General features: G+C 45.0%; 1 protein-coding gene across 5 annotated transcripts in view; it reads left to right on the top strand.

Moving 5' to 3' along the window:
* specc1 (sperm antigen with calponin homology and coiled-coil domains 1) overlaps nt 1-18,419 on the top strand; it is a 117,219-nt gene that overhangs the window by 65,296 nt on the left and 33,504 nt on the right. For all 5 annotated transcript variants that reach the window (XM_063204067.1, XM_063204066.1, XM_063204068.1 and 2 more), the window contains 6 exons: nt 1,005-1,748; nt 2,366-3,001; nt 8,160-8,367; nt 9,277-9,350; nt 10,317-10,492; nt 17,262-17,470. In XM_063204067.1, coding sequence (XP_063060137.1) covers nt 1,005-1,748; nt 2,366-3,001; nt 8,160-8,367; nt 9,277-9,350; nt 10,317-10,492; nt 17,262-17,470 — 2,047 coding nt within the window. The remainder of the gene's footprint in view (nt 1-1,004; nt 1,749-2,365; nt 3,002-8,159; nt 8,368-9,276; nt 9,351-10,316; nt 10,493-17,261; nt 17,471-18,419) is intronic.

Raw genomic sequence — 18,419 nt, forward strand, 5'->3', positions numbered from 1 at the left:
TTTGTCCCAACGCCTCTCTTCTATGCCGAGTTCCTATTTCCCTTCCTGAACCCACTTTGATGTGGGAGTAGTGCAGAGCCCTTTTGCTACACCGCAAAAAAAATAGGACTGGGACATTAATGCGTTGATTTCGATTAATTAATCACGCGATTCGATTAATTAATAAATAATTAACACGATTTTAAAAATTAATCACAGTATAATATAGCTACATAGTTCTGGATTAGACCAGTGGAGGGCAGTATTACGCCTGATAGTGAATAGCCTGCTGAAATTGAGAAGAGTTCTCTCTTCTTTTAAAAATGAATAATATTTTTAGATTAAAGGGACACTGTGCAGGAAATGGTCAAAAAAGGTACTGCAACTATGCTGCTCATTGGAACTGGGCTGCCTATTGCCAAATTTGATCTTTACATGAAAGTTTACTAAGGAATAAACAAACATTTTCTAGTACGGTCCAATTACAGTCATTTTTGCAGCTAAAAATGGGTATTTTAGGAAATTCAAAATGGCAGACCATGGAGAAGATCCCCCTTTTCATGTATGAAAAGTGCAATTTTTCCCGTCAAAATGAATACTTAGAATTTGATGCTGATGGTAAGTATTCATGAAAAAGGTAACATTAGTGAATGGGCAGCATGAATTCTGGAAATAAACAACAAAAAATCTCACACAGTGTCCCTTTAAGTTTATTTATTGTAATTATCCAAAAATTATTTATTTATTATTTTTCACTGTTCTCAAGTCAGATATTTAAATGCGATTAAAATGCGATTCATTCGATTAATTCATTTCAATTCCTATAGATTTTTTTTATTGAGTCCCAGCCCTTAAAAAAACGTTTAAAAAGTGTTAATTGAACACTCAGGGAGTACTGTGGAACTAAATGCAATGTGGAAAGTATTTGACTCTGTAAGTGTAAGTGTCGACTCTGTAAGTGTTGAATTATAGCGTGTTTATGAAATGTACTATACAAATGTACTTGCCTTTCCTTGCTTTGTCAGGTGAAAGAGCTGATGGCCGAGGCCAAAGCCAAAGACTTTGAGATCACCAAGCTTCGCTCGGAACTGCAGCGACATCGGGGCAAAGCAGCAGCATCTTCGCCCAGCGGAGACTCTGGTGCAGCCACTCCTGCTGTCGCCACCACCCCCACCACGCCAGAGCACCACGGGGAAGGGGACCACGCTATTACTGCTGCGCCCACTGACCCCCACACCATGGTGGTGGAGCTGAAGCAGAAGAATGGTCGCTTCCAGAGAGAGCTGGCTATCCTGAGGGACGAGAACCAGAGCCTGAAGGAAAAGCTGATCTCATTAGAGAGCGAGTCCGCCATGATCAGCAACACCAATACGACCGCCGCCGTCTCATCCACCAGCCCCACAAAACTCTCCATCAACGGCATCCTGCCTGACTGCCCCACCAGTGACCCCGGCACCCCTGGCACCCCCGTCAGCAAGATCCCGCTCAAGTTCTCCACGTCCTCCAGCAGTGACATCACTAAAGGCTCGATGACCACCTCGCCCTCGCCAGACTCGTCTGAGTTCGAGAAGATCCCATCCCGCTCTGGGTCAGACTCGTCGTCGGGCGCAGAGGACCCTGCGACAGCCACCTCGGCCACCACGGCCACCACGGCCAGGGAGCTGTCGGTGGAGAGCCTGACGGAGAAGCTCCAGAAGATGGAGGAGAGCCATCACAGCACCGCTGAGGAGCTGCAGGCCACACTGCAGGAGCTGCAGGACCAGCAGCAGGTGACATGCAATAACATTTGTTTTTAGATCCTGTATTCGTGGGTTTTTTAAGCTGGTGATCAAATACTGTCAGTGGCCACTTTCGGTGCGACCTGCTTGGGCAGAGATGCCGTGAGCCTGTCAAATCATCCAAATAGCTGAGTGATGTAGGTAACGTTCCACAGTTCCTCTTTTAGACAAAGCTTTTCTCTTAATTGTAATAACATTCACTTGATGGTTGAATGGTTTTATTCTCATGGTCTTATTTCATGTTCTGTGTTCTTATGTTTTAATTTTTTTGTGGAAAAAAACTGTCTTTGTACTGTATATGTATATACATGAGGGGTCCTGAATGGATCGTGGAGCTGTGGTGGAAAAAATATATTAATTCACCTTTTTATTGACAGTCACAAAAATGAAAAAAGATGCGGTACTGAATGAATGATGTTGAAGAGAGAGTGAGACATGATTAATACTCCTCTCCACTAGTTGCAGCATACAATGCAATGCAATACATGTTATATTTTCAAATATTTATATATATTGACCATGGGAAATTATGGATCCCAAAATTATTCCAGTTAAGAACCGCTGCACTGTATAATGACCCTGCCTTGACTTGCCTTGCCTTGTCTCAGGTGGTGACGGAACTGACAGGGGAGAACGAGCGTCTGGCCGATCAGAAGCGTCGTCTACAGACCTCCCTGCAGGAGCAGCGGGAGCGCGTGGAGCTGCTTGCACAGAAGAACGAGGCGCTCCTGCTGCGCCTCCGCGACCAGCGCGACGAGTCAGCCCGCACCGGGGAGCTGGAGCAGCGCTACACCGAGCTGGTGGAGAGCTCACGCTTCGAGCGGGAGAAGCTGGTGGATATCCAACAACAGCTCACTGGAAGCCTGCGACAGCTGGAGAAGGAGCAGAAGGAGGCACAGGGGGACGCCAGAGCGCTTCGCGAGGAGAGAGAGCTCATGCGGGCGGAGCTGGAGAGGGAGAAGGAGGCGCGCGAGGAGGCGCAGAGAGCGGTGGAGGCGAGCGGGGCCGAGACGGAGGCTATGCGGGCGGAGGTTGGGGGCGTCAGGGCCCTGGTGGAGGCCGAGAGGCAGAAGGTGGCTGAGCTGAAGGCCGTGCAGGGGGCCAGCGACAGCACGGAGCTCCAGGGACTGCTGAAGGCGGCGCACGACGAGAGAGACCGACTGGAGGAGCAGTGCTCACAGCTCAGGCAGGAGGTCCAGCAGGCTCACGCCGACTCCGAGAGGACCAGAGCCGCGCTAGAGAAGGTACAAACACACACACACACACACACACACACACACACACACACACACACACACACACACACACACACACACACACACACCGGAGGTCGAGCAGGCACACACAGACACCGAGAGGACCAGGGCCGCGCTAGAGAAGGTATACACACACACACACACACACACACAGGAGGCCCAATAGGCACACGCCCACTTCGAGAGGACCAGAGCCGCTCTAGAGACGCACACACACACACAGAAGGCTCAGCAGGCATACGCAGACACAGGGAGGGTGAGGGCTGCTTCTTAAGGTGAAAGGACAGGGAGGCCGAGTTACTACCAATGAAATATTGGTACAATAAATGATCTGGTAGGGATGCGTATCAAAGCATGATATGAGGTATTGTAGGTTTTATTGAATTAAGAAATGCACTTCACTTTTGCATAAGTTTTAGTGTACTGCATACTGGATACATTCAGCTTCTCTGTATGTTGTTTCAACTTGTTTTCATTGTTTCTGTCTATCTTGTAGCAATTCCACTCCTCATTGCCTTTTCTTTCACCAATCCTCATTTTGTACCCAGTATTTTTCTAGAAGTTTTTCTCATCAAACAGAATTCCCCTTCTCTCTCTTTTCACTCGGCTGTTCCTACAGTACAGTATGTCAGGGTCACAGTGTCACGGTGGGTCATGTCTCTACGCCCAGTCTTGAGAGAGAGCGGAGTGACTGCTCTAAAAACAGATGTCCTGTTCCTCGATGTCAGCAGCATTCAGCAGGCCGTTGCGCTGCCTATGAGCGGTGCCCCTGGGGAGGAAGTGCTGCGTTCTGCTGCAGTCAGCTCCTCCGCACAGGAAGACATCCACCAGTAATACTGTAGGCCCACCGCCACCACTCCTCTGTCCCCTACACTTATGGGGGGAATTGTTGGTCTGTGGCGGGGAATGAGGAGTGGGAGTGACATGGTCACAAATGGAGACATTGTCCAGTCTTACAGACTGAAGTCCAGTCTGAAGGTTTAACCTGTTAAGGCACTACGTTATACATTTTTTGTTGCCAGATTGACAATGGCCACGTCATAGTGCATTACTACAGGCCCTGTGTTGTCATAGTAGTGTAGTACTATGGTAGTTAGCTTTTCACTTACTATTACAGTGTTCCACTTGTGGAATGGCATGCATTATTGGGCTACATCACACCTGTTTTTACGTTTTTTTTTTACATGTCCATGAGAGAAAAAAAATCTGCCAGTATGGCTTATTTACAATGCTTGTCACATCCACCAATAGTGGGGGATAGGAGGAACAAGAGAGAGTGACAATATTGTCATAAATTATGGCATTGTTCAATCCTTCTGAAGGTTTGCAGTACTGTATTTACAAGTGAACTTTTGTTGGCTATGTCAAAAAAGCCATGTCAGAAGACAGAAATAGACCCAGACGGTTTTGTGAGTGCTGTCGTTGGGGATGAGATGGCTTAAACTTAGACATGATTCAGCACCAAGCACTTCCTTCCCTCCTTCATCCTCTTTATCCCCCCCTGAGCAATCAGCAAGGTCATGGGGTCAGAGAGTTAGCTCTTGCTTCCTGCCACAACATGAATGCTGTATATGCTTTAAATCATTAAACGCACGCTTTACCTAGCCAACACATGCACGCGCGCACACAGACACACACACACACACACACACACACACACACACACACACACACACACACACACACACACACACACACACACACACACACACACACACACACACACACACACAATATACATAGAAGCTGTCACTGAAATTAATTTAGGCTCGATATGATTAGAACTATGTTATGCTTGAGTACAGCTTTTGCATGCAAACACTCCTAGGGGCGAGGAGCATAAGCGTAATGAATGCTTTTAGGGGAGCCACCGCTCTTAATTTTTATATGGCCCTCGTAAATTGAAAATGTATTCCGTCCCAGGGACAAGTCGGCTCTTAAAAACTCAAGACAGCCTTAAAGACACTGTTAAAGCAGTCACCAGACATGCATCTGAAAAGAGCAAAAAATGTGGCTGAGCCTATATGACATATTTTGCATTTGCTACTACGGGATCAAGGCATGATAAGGGATTGGTATTTTTTGTCAGTGATCAAAATATTTCCCCTTACAGTTACAGAGAACTGCAGAGAGATGCTTTGCTCCTTTAAACTTACTCAGTACGGTTATTATAGCGCACAGAGTTTGCTATAAAAAAGTGAATTCGGAATGGCCTTTCATCCTGTTCCAAGTTGATGAACAACTGGGAAGATTTTTGGAAAACGTGTTTAACATTTTAAAAAATCTCTTATGATGCGTCAACATAACCAATTCTTGTAACACTGTGCACAGCGTCAGTGTCTCCAGATCTCAGGATTCCCCCTGTCATGCCTCCAAGCAGAGCAGCAGCAATATCACAGGAGTGAGTGTTGTGCTGGCTCACTGCAGCTGCTTTTTCCACACCTCTGTGCTGTTTGTGTGCATGTGCGCACATGAAGGGCGAGGCAGGCGATGACTCAGGCACTGGTGATGTCACTCGCGGGTGACGGAACGTGGCAGGAGTGCCCGTTTGCTCCGCTTATTCGCTCTGTATTGGCCACACTGGTGGAACAATTTCACACAGGGAACCAGGGCGAAACACTGATAGGGCCGCTCTGCAGCCTGCCATTGTCATAATAATAGGGCTCCTACCACTAATATGGGGCCCAGGGGCAAATACCCTGCTTGCTTGCCCATAGCTATGCTCCACGGTGACCATCAGCCGTCCAAGTGACTCACCTCCCCATGTGCCATGTGCCACCAGAGCATGCAGTAGGAGAGGGCGTGCCTTGATGGACATGTGGATCAAATCAAATCCAACGGCATCATCTTTCTGCTCTGTCTCTGTCTCTGTGTCACATAGGCAGTGACCTCATGATGTTGTTGATCAGGCCTATAGTCTATCTTTAGATATGCAGTCATGGGCTGTATGTTTGTGTATTTTTGTCATGGCCTTTGTTCGTTTGTGAAGATGGGGGTTCAGAGTTGATATAGGCCGTCTCAAATGCCGCACTTGTGCACTTCGGGCACTGTTTTTCAAAATTTCAGTTGAGCCAGTGCACTGAAAGTGCCAGGATGATCCCCTAACAATGGCCGAAAAACGCAGTGCTTGAATGATGGACACTGCATGCACTAAACGGTGGCCATGTTGACAATGACAGGGAGGAAATGTGTTCAGTAGAAGAGGTTGGTCATCAGTCTCCTAATTCTGTAAGTAATGTTGATGGGACACCAACCTTTTCATGCCAACCAAAGTATTGTATGTGTGATTGTTGTCCTTTGGGTTGAAGGACATGGAAATACAAGCACCAGACGCTGTGCATTGAAGACAGTAGCCAACTGATATTTTGGCGAGCTAATGCCATGCCCAGCCTTCACTTCCAGCGAGGGCACAGTGCAGAGTGCTCCAATTTTTCAACGACACTATGCTCTAAAGACCTCAGTGCACTGTGCGCACTATGCACTGACTGTCAGTGCACTGACACAAGTGCGTCATTTGAGACATAGCCATAGAGTTGATGCTCAAATATGCTTTTACTCACTTGTAGACTGACTTGGGATCTCAAACAAACTTTAGAAATTGGTACTAACTATTAAAGTACTAACGTCAGTTCTGGCCAGGCCATGGTAGTCAAGAAGCTTGCCGCCCTCCCCTTCATCTAATTCCAAATTGATCCAGGTGCATTCCCTCAGCTGATGATCTTTCTTCCCTAGCGATTGGCCACACGGCTTCGGCACGCCTTTTAAATTCTATCCACTTCCTCTCAACTGTATGCTGCTCGGTTTTTGCTACCCACCACCTCCCCTGCTCCACCTTGTCGTGTATGATGTGACATGTTCTCTTGTCACGTCGCTTGGCTCTGTTCATGGGGGGTTATCTCTCGCCCTGTCCTGCTGGGGTGAGAATTCCCTAAACTGCTGCTGCCCCCTGACTAAATGCTTTTCCATGCTGCTCATGGAAATAGGGGGGTTCCTCCGAACAGAGCTATACCGCCAAATGTAATTCATAATTTCAATAAAAGAAATTGCATTTATATTCTTCTCTTGTGTTTCTTGACTGAAATGGTTCTGACAGAACTGCTTTTTATGTATTGTTTATGTGGACATGTGTTGAAGAAAAAGTAACCACTGATCCATTGGGCCATTATAACAGACCCAGTTTAGGATTACATCATATTTTGATTACAGAAAAAAGTTTTTTAAAATACAGTGGCCGCAATAAGTAATTCTATGTCTGACTTAACACTGGGTTTGTGGATTGCCGTCTAAGTGCCATGGCAGTCATCAGAGTGATGGTGATGGGACATGCTGTGACATGAAGGCACACGTACATAAGTGGGCTTGCATGCCCATGAGGATCAAGGCTTGAATCTGGCTTGGGTCATTTCCCAACCGTAGTACCCCACCTCTCTCTCCTCATCATTCCCTCTCCAGTTATTCAACTGTGCTATCATAATACAGGCAAACCTCTCCTAAAAAAATAATAATAAAAGAAAAAGAGTGGTGATGATACATGAGCCATCACCGCTCAGCAATCATAAACACATCATGTGGCTGTAAAAAGCAGCTATTACTATCAGTCATTTTTATGGCTGGAACAAACAGGAGGGTGAATCACTGTCACTGTATTGCTCTCCTCTTGCTCATCAACGCGTTTAGGTGTCTTGATCAGCTCTCTTCAACACCTCTAACAGAAAAACTCATTACATGTACAGGTCTGGAGATGTTCTGTATGTATTTGTCCTCTAAATGATGTTATCTATGTTGTGTGTCTGCGCATACCTGTGTGTGTGTGTGTGTGTGTGTGTGTGTGTGTGTGTGTGTGTGTGTGTGTGTGTGTGTGTGTGTGTGTGTGTGTGTGTGTGTGTGTGTGTGTGTGTGTGTGTGTGTGTGTGTGTGTGTCCATACTATTGGTGGAGTGGATCTTCAGCAGGCATTGGGCACAGAGGAGCAGAAGAGTGTATTTAGCAGTAGATCTACTTGCGAATGCATTGTGTTTTAACCAGTGTGTGTGTGTGTGTGTGTGTGTGTGTGTGTGTGTGTGTGTGTGTGTGTGTGTGTGTGTGTGTGTGTGTGTGTGTGTGTGTGTGTGTGTGTGTGTGTGTGTGTGTGTGTGTGTGCTCTCTAGGCGGAGGTGGATCTTCAGCAGGTGCTACGTGCGGAGGAGGAGCAGAAGAGCGTGCTGAGTGGTAACGTGAGCGAGCTGCAGGATCAGGTCCAGACGGCTGAGGCCCAGATCAGGGAGCTGAAGGAGACCATCTTTGAACTGGAGGACCACGTGGAGCAGCAGCAGGCTGTACACTTGCACACCAAGCAGACCATCATCGACCTCGAGAGTACGAACGATTACAATAATATGACTAGAATACTATACTATAAAGCACAATCAGAAATATCAGAAATAATATAATGTATGTGGAGCACCATCATGCTGTACACCTGCACACCAAGCAGACTATCCTCGATGAACTATACTGGCACCCTATTGTACTAAATACTGTGTGTGTATGTGTGTGTGTGTGTGTCGGGGTGTCAATCCTGAAAAAAATGATGTTTGTCTCTATTATAATTGGGTTGTATTACTGGCATACTATGCATTTGCCTGGCTCCCACAGACCCGTGTGCAATCTGGGAGAGAGTCAGGTAAACTATGCACAGCTTATGAGGCTCATTGTGGTGGAGGAGCTGTTGTAGCAACTGATAACTCTCCTCTCTCCCTAAATCGAGGCGCACAGAGACTTAGAGAGTCAAACACTGGGACAAGCTACAGACAGAGCTGTCAACCGAGCATTAACTGTAGCTCACTTCAGTGCTTCCTCCTCTCAATGCAGGCTACTACAAATCAGGAGGTGAAGCCTGAGAGGGAGCAAGTGTAAGTTGTGTGGTCTGTTATTGAATTGAATTGAATTGAAACACACTTATTTAAACTCTTCAGGAGGTTAGGGAGAAAAGGGAGACATTGAGATTTATGCTGCAAAGCACAACATCAACACACAGGCAGATTACACTTGTAAAAATCTTTGCTGAGCTGTCAAGTCTGATGCAACAATAACACCCACAGACCTTATGCAAGCCTGAGTTTGATAAATGATAACCCTATAGAAGCCATTGTAGTTGTGTACTAATCAGTTAACCACTAAAGAATCAAATACAATCTAAGAAACAGGTTAATGTGGTGAGTGTGTACATTCTGAGTTGTGCTAGTAGCAGTTATCTGATGTGTTCTCGTGTTAATCTCCCTCCAGATTCGCTAAAGAAGGTGGAGGAACACAAGATGGATCTGGAGAAGCAGATCAAGGCCATGAACCGACAGATGAAGGTACAGTCTGCATTTGTGTGTGTGTGTGTGTGTGTGTGTGTGTGTGTGTGTGTGTGTGTGTGTGTGTGTGTGTGTGTGTGTGTGTGTGTGTGTGTCTGTGTCTGTGTCTGTGTCTGTGTCTGTGCGTGTGTGTGCAAATGGGGAATACGAGCGTGTGTTCAAATGACAACGTAGCAGAACTTTTGTGCCCATGTACAGTACATTATTGTAATTCCAGTGTTCCAGTACACAAGACACAAGACTAGCCTCTACAGTAAATATTGATTTTAGTCATTATGTCAGGATAACCATAATTGTGGACTTATTATAGCTAAGGTTAAATTAGAAAGAAAAAAAAACAACTCTGTTACTCTGATTGATCATATGGCGACAGCGGCCGTTTGAAATACAACTGCTATAGAGGCAGTTTGAAAGACATCTGCACCCACTGGACTCTGCACTGCTTGTCAATCATGGCCAAACCACATCATTTGCTAGCTTGTCATTTCTCCACTGATCTCCACTAAAGCTACTGATTTCACCCATTGAACTTCCCATGGCCTATCCCATCATTTTCAAACCATACAATCACATAGGAAAGGTATATAAAAAAAACATACATCGGTATACACATCTTAAAAAATAAAGGAGATAGGACAGCACTAGTTGCCTGTACTTTATCGCCCATCTGACAGGCAATGAAGTACAAGCAACTATGAGTGCTGACCTGTCTCCTTTATTTTGAATATTTCTTACGGAATGAGCACTCAGTTGCTCTTTTGTTGAGTTGAGTAGTTTTATACACTGTATCTCTTTTCCCTATGGAATTTCCTCGATTGTCAGGCATGGACTCTATATGTACCTCTCTACTGACACTCCCTCTCTCTCTCTCTCTCTCTCTCTCTCTCTCTCTCTCTCTCTCTCTCTCTCTCTCTCTCTCTCTCTCTCTCTCTATCTCTCTCCATACCCTGTGCATCCCATTTGCAGGAGGACAAGGAGGAGTGGCTGCGGTTCCAGGCGGACCTGCAGACGGCGGTGGTGGTGGCCAACGACATCAAGGTGGAGGCGCAGCAGGAGGTGCGGGCCCTTCGGCGACACCTGCAGGAGGAGCAGGAGCGCAGCGGCCGCCTGGCCACCGAGATGGAGCAGCTGCAGATCGGCAGGTACGCTGACATGATGACACCACCCGACCCAGCATCACTCAGTGGTGGGAGGAACTTTGGAGATGAGGGGGTGGGGTTGGGAAGGAGGTAGCCAGGCAGCGCCCTCCTACTGATGCAACACATTCAGTTTTGCTAGTCAGACCAGGAGCAATACAAATTACGTTTCTGAGCTCCAGAAAAATCGGGAACCTCTCCCGCTTTGTCGGGAAGCAAACAACCAGGCGCAAACCAAGGGAAGCGGGTCAACCATGCCATTTGGGAAACGTTAATTGTTATGCTCTTGGTCAGACCAAGTCTCGAAGAGATTTGAAAGTCGGTGATAATATAATCAGGCTAATGCTGACATGATGACACCACCTGACCCAACGTCACTCAGATGGGGGAGGAACTGGGAGATGAGGGAATGGGGATGGAGGTGGCAGGGATCACTGCATGAACCACAGAACCCCTTACTCAGAGACATTGGAAAAGTTAGAGACGAATTGTGAACGGCCCTTTAGAAGACCTTAGGTTTGGAGACCTTCAGGAGACTTTAGGTTGAGAATAAATGGAGTTCCCTTAGCACTGTAGATGGGGGTGGAGGCGCACATCTTATGCAAGCCGCCAGCAAACGCCATCCAACACTAGTAAGAAGAATGTAGATGGTCTCCCACAACCTCATCCATGGCTGAAGTGCTCTTCAGCAAAGCACCTAACCCCACATTGCTCCAAGCACTGTAACCAATACCAAATAACTAAGTTGCTTTGGACTTCAGCGTCTGGTAAGTGTAATGTAATGTAATAACTCCACTCATTTGGATTTCGGAGGGAGGGGAAGGGATCACGGAAGAAACTATAGCACCCCTTACTTACTGAACTTACTTTTGCTGACTGTTTTTGTGCTATTCTGTCCCCCTCTTAATTTTAATATTGTCGTTATCGCTTCCCTCTCCTTCTCTTCCTCTTCAAACTACTACTAGTCCTCATGCGCACTGTGCCTCTGTCAGCTTGTGCCCGATTCCCACACTGCGCTCAACAAATAGTTTCTCAATTCAGGCAAACATGCTCAGTAAATTCAGATTCCAGGAGAGTTAAGGGCCGTACACACACGTCGCTGCTAGTTACTCGCTCAGCGGATGAAGTCAATAGAATGTCTACGTGTTCCAGCGAGTCTCGCTGGCGAGTAGGCGAGGAGAGTACAAGCGATGCGATGTGGGCGGGTTCCGAGATAAACTTATTTTATCTTCGAGCGACGCGAGTTAAGCGAGTAACCAATTGGAATGCAGGATACAGATTATTGACAGGTGACGTTGCCCCTGTGGTGTTCTGACCACCCAACTTCTGCACGCCATCACACTTTGAAGTGTTGAGGAAAATACATCCAATACAGTGTACACCATCAAAGGCTCATATGGTTGTGCACAGCACACGATCAACGTTAAACAGCGCAGGCCTACATTTTGTTTCGTACGGACGTTATTGGCGCGGACAGTGGGAACCATGACAACCAGTAAACAAAATCACCCAGAGCGAGTGGCAAGTAGGCAAGTGAGCAAGTAGCGAGTAAATAGCAGCGACGTGTGTGTACGGCCCTTTAGAGTAGAGTAGAGTTGACGAGAACTGAAAGATTGGCTATCCCAAATTGATGAAATGTTGATGAAATGTTTTTGCATTTTACATTATGTTCGCCATTTCCTTTTAGGAGTTCATGGAAATGCTGTTATTGGTCAGGGAAAGTCATGGAAAAGTCATGAAAATATAAGCCTGACTTGGCATGGGAACCCAGCGGTCAGCACACTGTCAGCACACACGGACTAATCTGGGAGCAGTTTGTCAGTCAGGGCTGGTTGCTGATGGAGCTTCTTAACCAGCTCAGCTCATCATGGGCCTCATTAAATCAGCTCCTTAGCTAGTGGCCGGGAGAACAGTATCGATCCAGCAGTTAAATACAGTGCCTTTTTCTCCTCCCAGTTTGTGTAGTGTAGGCGATAAAAATGCTTACGATTAAACAGCGTATCAGATTTCATGTCAGTGGGGATGCTTTGGCTAGGGCACACATTCAACAAATCCCGAGCCCGTTGGGATTTGAGGAAAGCCCTGTAATTTTCCCTGTGGTTCTGAGCTATACTTGTTCTTGGTGTCCCGTAGCGGCAGCTTTTCTTCTTTTTCCTCCCTTGGCTTTTGTGCTGTGGAGCTGCAACATACTCTACTGTGTCCTACTGTCTTGCTGTCCTCTCTCAAACTTCCTCTTGCGCGTGTGTATGTGTATGCGTATGTGTATGTGTATGCATGTATGTAATTGTGACGTAACCGTGAGTTTACTCATCCCGAGGCAAAAGCAAGCCAGATTGCATATTACGTTCTTACCACAGTCATCTGATGCAGATTTAGTATTGTAAGCACACTGTATTTTTTGGTGAACATATTGAATGTGCAAAAAGGTAACATTCCTCTGTAACAGCAGTGATTTATTATGTGGCTTTAGAAAGACTGACCGAGAAATATTGAGGCTCTGCATGCAATAGATAAATCACTGAGGTATTTTATTGCTTTTAGGTGGGTGGATGTGAGTTTTTTCCATATATGTTGCATGTTCATACCAGTAACTATTCATGTACAATACAGTAACTTTGCAGTGTTCTTGTTGCGGCACCTACCTGGCCAATCTGTGGATACTTCACATTAAATAGGTCGATTGATGCAAATGTGTGTAGAGTAAGATGTATAAAACTTTACTAAATTGCAAGAGCAGTCACACCTTTTTGACACCTTCTAGTAGCAGAACCTTTTTCTGTCGAGAAACAATTGCTGTGCACTCACTCACACTGTGTGTATTCCACCCAACCCACCCACGTGTTCATACCCGTCAATGATAAGTAGCGTGGTAATTTCACGGAGCCCATAGCCAAGCGTCAGCGGCCTAGCAAGCCCACTACAGCACTGCACTACACTGCACTGCACTGCCTGTGAGTCCTCCACTACAGAAACAGAAGGCTCCTTGACCTCCTAGCGGACTGGCCCTCTTGACTTGGCCAACAAGCCTCCCCACCCCACCCCAGGTGTGTGTGGACCCAGGTGAGTTGGCCCGCGGGTCTCCGTGTGCCTTGAGTGCTGCCCAGCTAGTGAATGATGATGGGGGGAGATTGAAACTAGGCCGTGTGCTGTGCTGTGTGCGAATGGATGTGTACGATGTCGTAGAGGTTAGCTCTGTGTCTGCCCTGACCTGACTTCTCTTGGCCTTCTTTGCACTGCTTTCTGCTGTGGATGAGTTTGCTGTTTGCCACCCCCACCCTCCCGCCTCTGCCCTCTTCCTCTACTCTGCCCCCTCCCTTGCCCCTCCTGCCCCCATACCCAACCTACCGCCTCTTTGTCAGCAGATGTCTGCTCTTCTCAGTGAAATGCTGTTTCGAAATGCTGGGTTTCTTTGCTTGATGTAACTCTCTTCAACATCTCTGAGTTGGCCGAATGCCGTAGAATAGATCACCACCTGCTGACTGCTCCGAGCAACTGCAGCACCCTCTCAGAAATCCATCCATGAATGAACCCAAATGAATGTCTTCACAGAACTTGCAATTAATTATTAATAATTGATTGAATTGAATGTTTTGAGTGAAGCTGCCCATGTTTCTACACAAAACTGTCGAATGAACCTGAACTGATGATGGCTGGAACTTTTTTTTCTGTAAAACATTCATTCATGTTTTATATATTTGTAAAAACATGCTGGTGTTTTTATGAATTCCAGAATTTGCATGCAGGATGGTGAGCATTGGCTTGTCTACTAAAAAGCTTTTCATAATCAGTGAGACTGAACAATGGCACTGCAGTCTCAAAAGAGGCCCATGCTCCATGTCAACGCAATGTCAAGTTTTATTTGTTTATTTGTTTGTCTGTTTGTTTATTCATTCACTTGATGTGTTTTTACATGGTTGTGTCTCAGCAGTTGGCTTTAACAGGGTCATCCTCCATTCTCTTCTGTTCCAGGCTTCCCACTGGGCCAGCGTTTGAGACCAAAACAGCAGTGGAAGGCAGATAGACACGACAACATACTTGAAGACTGCTGGAAAGGACAGTGCCACAGTACACCTCCTTTATGCCTTTACCAATTTAACAGTATTAAGTCAAGAAGTGTCAACGTGTAAATGGGTACCTGAAGGGTACTGTAATGGGTTCAGGTTTTTTTTTGTGTCAGAGCCAAGGTCTCTGCAAAAATACAGTATGTGAATTTGCAGTATTTGAAAGAAAAGAAATGCTTTTTATTTACAATAATATAAATGTATATGATTGTTTTGAGGAATTTTGAAAATATTTGTACAGCTGGCAATTTCATATCACAGCTCTGGACTTGTTTTACTGTGCCTTTGGGCAACTCTAAAGTGCTTCAAATGTTATGGTTAAGTTACTGATGTTAAGAGGGGATATTTTGTAAGTTAAAAAGTTTTGAAAGACCTATTGAATTGCCTTAGGACAAAAGCCAATATAAAAATGACAAAGGAGCCAAAATGTTCACATTTTTTTGCCAGGGTTGAAATTGTACTGTACTTGATGGTGATACAACAACCCTCTACGGAGTCTGTTACAATAAAAAAAGTTCATTTTGTCAAGTTGATAACGGAGGTAACATTCCACTTGATACATCACCTTATGTATGTTAGTTTTTATTTTGTTCTATCATTCCTGTGATACGTGTCAATACATGTTTGTACAAAAACAAATCTATAATAAAGTAAGCCATTTTCATTTCGTGAAATTTCATCTCCTGTAAAATATGAACTGTGATAGTAGTACTATATTTTCTCGCATCATATTCTTGCTGTACAATTACTGTATACCAAATCACAATACATTTGTTTTGTCACTAGGTGGCAGCATTGAGTTGATTCATGTTGACCTCCATCAGCTGACGCACATCTGGACAGGGTAAACATTAGGTGCAGCTTGGGAATAGGGTCGTCAATACTCATTGGACATAACTGAGTCCATTGTGGTTTTGTTTTCTACTTAAAAACATGGGTTTCCATGAAATTGCACAGTGAGACTGTACAAGGAATATTAATGACGAAAATTCCAATACACATACAATACATGCCATATTTTTGACTCACCAACTGAAAATTCCTTCTTTGTATTTCACTAACATGGAGTTGGGTAGTGTTTTTTATTTGCCGGTTATCAGCAGTTTACTAATAGGATTAGTGTTGTTGATTTTCAAATATTTTTCTGGTAATGATTACTTTGGTGCTGGTGCATCTGACTGTTGGGCAATTGTCATGGAAATGTCACCATTCTGCTGGCTGGACGTCTTCTGCCATGTTGTCTCAGGTTAAACTGTAATGAGACGCAGTGATCTGCAGACTAAGTATGCTCCAAACATATTGTATTACTTAACTGAACAAATTAAACATTTCAGTCGAAATTAGGGTGAACTCTAATGAGAGAAAGCGGTTTACAGACTGGGTAAGTATACAGCATACTCAACAACAAAAGGAAAATCCCATTGTAGGACATTACCTAGTCTAGACATTGCCTAGTTTTTTTCCATTGGAGCATGTCAGACCACGTTCTCACATTGTCTACCATAAGTGTCTCCTGGATTATATTTATTGTGGATGTGTCCGTACCCTTCACTTTCAAACAAAAGGTTAACTCAACTGTACTCTATAAAGGAATTAAAACAGAGCAGGAGATTGTGCAGTAGTGGTTGCACTATACCACCACAACCACATCCCTGATTGCTACAACATTGTGATTGGTCCACACTATTTGCCCCATCACCTAGTAGGCCTACTATTACTCAAGAAAGACCGTATTTATTGACTGTGTGTGCAGCTAAAACACTAAAAATGCCTTTGAGTTGTCTGTTAACTATACCTATATATTGCTGCTGAAACATGGAATTACCAATATTGTAAAAACTCATTTTATTATTATGTGCATTTATTGCTTTAAGACAATAAATGTGATATCAAACCATTTACAGACGCCACCGTGTCCTTTGTGTATTTTGGGATTTTTCATAATCTGTAATGCAAAAATACATATTTTTTTCAATGAATGTCCGTTATCCTTTGCGCTATTAGTCCTGTACTTAGATGTCAGGGCACACATTTTCTTAAGTAATAAGTGTAAGTTATTTTAAAGCACAGGATAATGTTGTCATGTCATAAAATCCCAGACACCAGTATAATTCAGAAACATTACTACTTGTCCAAGCGGGTAAATATTTGCCATAACAAGGCTGTTTCATTGTGTTTGCTGTATCCCCTCAGGTAATACTGTTGCTATTGTTTTATGCTGATTTATTTTGCGATATTTGTTTAAGTGAGTTAATATTACCTGGCCTTTATTATTGTGCATCAACCAGGTATCCCAGAGGCCATTTTCAGTTGCACGCTGCTCGTGTTTAAGTTTCATTTTTTGATCTGTCTTGACACTACTTATTTGTTTTGTAATGTTTGCCAAGGAAAGTCCAGCAAATGTAAAGTGACTGTGTGCTGTACCTGTGAATCAGCCATGGTCGGCTACTGCATACAGTTGTACAGGAAGAAGCTGTATTGCCTCATCCACCGCTAGAGTGATGGCTCAGGGTGGCGGGAGGGTAATTTTTCAGCTGTGTATGTAATTCAGATGTATATATTTTTCAGCTGTAGCTTACAGTGAATATAAGTAAGTAATAAGTAATACTGCACTGTACCTGTCTATCAGCCAGGGACTGCTACTGTTGCAGCTGTATTGCCTCATGACCCCTCCCCCTCTCCTTCACCCTCTCCTTCCCACCTGCTCTGCCTAGGTCTCAGAGTGACGGCCGGGCGCTGTCCAAAGCGGAGGAGAGGGCGCAGTGGTGTGGCATCCCCATCCTGAACCAGCAGCAGCAGCACGGCCCTGCCAGCGCGAACAGGGACGAGGGCAACAATGGGGGCGGGGGCGGCGCTAGCAGCCAGGGCAAGACACCTGCTACAGTCAAATCCCTCATCAAGAACTTCGATCGACCCTTTGACAGTGAGAACATAGGGCTCCTACTGAATAAGGCTCTCTATGAATGCCTATTCAAAATGATGGTTTGTGTGTCATCATTTGACAACAGAATAGTAGTTTTTTAGAAGGAAGTACATTGTTTGGAATTAGGAGGTTCATTTTGCTGGAGGAGGCCCGTTGTGCTTGGGTTTTTGGATTTGTGTGTAGACTTCTGAGAATTTGAGACATGATTCCTTAAAATGTGTATTTGCAATGTGTGTGTGTTTACAGAATGTGCGTATGTGTGTGTTAACAGAAAAACTTCTGACAGCACTACTCTGTTACCCGACCAAAACATACAAGCACACACACTTACAGGATAAAAACACAAACCTCCCTCACACACACATACACAGGAGAAAAGCCAGGCGCCAATACCCAGCCTCTCATTATCCCCCTCTCACTCTGTGATGAAGGACCTGTGTGTGCGCGCGTCTGAGGGGTGTGCTCATTTATTATTTAAAGGCCTGCTTGATGTCTTTATATGCAGCCTTTTTGTGTGGTGAGGAACAGGTCTCATTCAGCCACATAATTACCTGCGCCTGGTGTGACATTACCGTTACTCATGCGCTCATTCTTAAGAGCGAGAAAGATCTAAGGACCAGACTTAAGACCTGGCCTGAATACAGCTTTCATCTCATATATGTATGAATGAATACACTGATATAATGTCAAGCACAGTAGGAGGGGTCATGAAGACGGTCTTATGAAAGTGTTTCATGTCTTCTTTCTTTTGAAACATTTCTTTATTACTAAGGTTTTTGGTCATTCCACAAATAGCCCACCCCCACCTGTAGTCTTTGTAACCACCAGTTTATACCAGTTCACACTAGTGGTTTATACTCTATGTATTTGTATATATCAGGGGTGTCAAACATAAGGCCCGGGGAGCAGATGCAGTCCGCCAGATGGTTCAATCCGATCACAGACTTGT

The sequence above is a fragment of the Engraulis encrasicolus genome, chromosome 7 (genome assembly GCF_034702125.1).
Source record: "Engraulis encrasicolus isolate BLACKSEA-1 chromosome 7, IST_EnEncr_1.0, whole genome shotgun sequence".
Taxonomy (NCBI): Eukaryota; Metazoa; Chordata; class Actinopteri; order Clupeiformes; family Engraulidae; genus Engraulis; species Engraulis encrasicolus.